The 1,702-nt window shown below is 56.9% G+C and overlaps 1 protein-coding gene across 1 annotated transcript in view; it reads left to right on the top strand.

The window, feature by feature from the left end:
• Nucleotides 1–20: 20 nt before the first annotated feature.
• The window catches only part of AURANDRAFT_63361 (hypothetical protein), a gene marked incomplete at both ends in the record, with an annotated part of 7,011 nt that continues 5,329 nt past the window's right edge, over nt 21–1,702 (top strand). The window contains 3 exons of the mRNA XM_009038177.1: nt 21–199; nt 269–638; nt 726–1,673. Of these exons, the coding sequence (XP_009036425.1) occupies nt 21–199; nt 269–638; nt 726–1,673 (1,497 nt within the window). The remainder of the gene's footprint in view (nt 200–268; nt 639–725; nt 1,674–1,702) is intronic.

Raw genomic sequence — 1,702 nt, 5'->3', positions numbered from 1 at the left:
TACGTCACGATGTAGATGAGATGCAAAGGCGCGAGCATGAGTTGCGCACGCGCGCGCACGTGGCTTGGGCTGAGCAACGAGAACGTGTTGAGGCGACAAGACAGGAATGTGGGGCTGCGCTGACTGACCTTCGCCAGGAGCTGCGTAGCCGCTTCGAGATGGCAGAGCGAAAGCAGTTCGATATTTTACGCGAGGATAGGTACCGACTCAAGTGTCTTAATCCAAATTTAGACTGAGCTTAGTCGTGTAACTCTCAGAGCTTCCGCAGGTCAGAACAGGAGCGAATGCAGGCCGAGGTCGGGGAAATTCGTGGCACTGTGGCTGCTCTGCGCGAGGAAGCGCTCCGAGCCGAACAAATAGCACACCGGCGCGCTACTGAGGCATTCAACAAAGTTTCCGAGGCTGCCGAAGACGCTAAGCGGACAGCATGGAATGCATCGCACGAGGTGCACGAGCGGGTCGAAGCTGCAATCAAGACTGTCGAGACACTCTCTCGAGAAGTTGAGCAAGTACAACGTGTTCAGGGGGGATTCAACCTGAGGATCGACGCAGAGCTCAGGGCTGGCCGCTTGGCGGTCGCACGCGCAACAGCCGCTGCGGGGCATGCAGACACAGTCTCATCCGAGCCTGATATTGAGGTTTTGTATTTTTGGAGTTCGTTCTATGGAATAATAGTCTACGCATGACACGAATGGCGGGTCTCGGGCGGAATACGAATAATATAGGTCGCCGGAACGGCAGAGCATGACGTCACAGCACGATTTCGGAATGAGCTTGCTGCACTTGAATATCGTGTTACCGCGGATGTCGCCGCAACACGGGCAACCCTTCGAGATGAGGCGCTGCGGCGTGAACAGTCTACGAGCGACCAGGAAGCATCGTGGCGGCGCAGTGCCGACGCCACTGAGGCGCGCTTGCGATCTTGCGAGGAGAAACTTGCTACTTGCATCGCGGTAACTAGAAGGCGGGACGTCCTCAAGATCAAGACTCCAACAACCAGTTCGGAACCAGAGACGGGGGAACTTGGTTTGCGAGCCACTGCCTTTGCGGAGCTAGAAGGAGCGCTCGAGCGCCGAGTCACACAAGGTCTCCAGGGGGTAGCATCGGGCATGGCGGCAGCCATCGAACGCCTCGCATCAAGTTTGAGCGAAGCACGTGCCGAGATTTCTCGCGAAGGCGACGCACGACGCACACTAGAAGCATCCGTAACTCATGCTGTTGAATCGGCGGTTCTTTGCGTCGCAAATGCGACGCGTGTTGAGATCGCCAAGCATACCGACGACGCATCGAGGCTCGAGGCTCAGATGCGTCGTGCTGATGCGCTCCATGGCGATCATGTCCAAGGTCGATGTGAACGTGTCGAAGAGGCATTGATATGTCGCGTGGCTGAGCGAGAGCGCGGACTACGCCTCGTGCGGACAGAGATTTCTCAGGCGACACATGTGCTGCTCGATGAACTTGCTCAAGAGCGCCATGCTCGCATTAGAGCAGCCGCAGTCGAAGCAGCCAACGCGAAACGTGCGCTCGCTGTATCGAGCCTAATGACTGACTCAAGACGACTGGCTGATAATGCTGAAACCCTTTCTACCATTAAGACCAGCATACATGAACTCGACCGTGCCTACCAGCTCCGTTTCGGTCAGGCCGCGAGCAGTGTTGACGCTCTCGCCGCAGTGACAAGCGCCCAGCTTAGCTGTGTAGA

The sequence above is a fragment of the Aureococcus anophagefferens genome (assembly GCF_000186865.1).
Source record: "Aureococcus anophagefferens unplaced genomic scaffold AURANscaffold_7, whole genome shotgun sequence".
NCBI lineage: Eukaryota > Pelagophyceae > Pelagomonadales > Pelagomonadaceae > Aureococcus > Aureococcus anophagefferens.
This window is presented reverse-complemented; position numbering and strand designations above follow the sequence as displayed.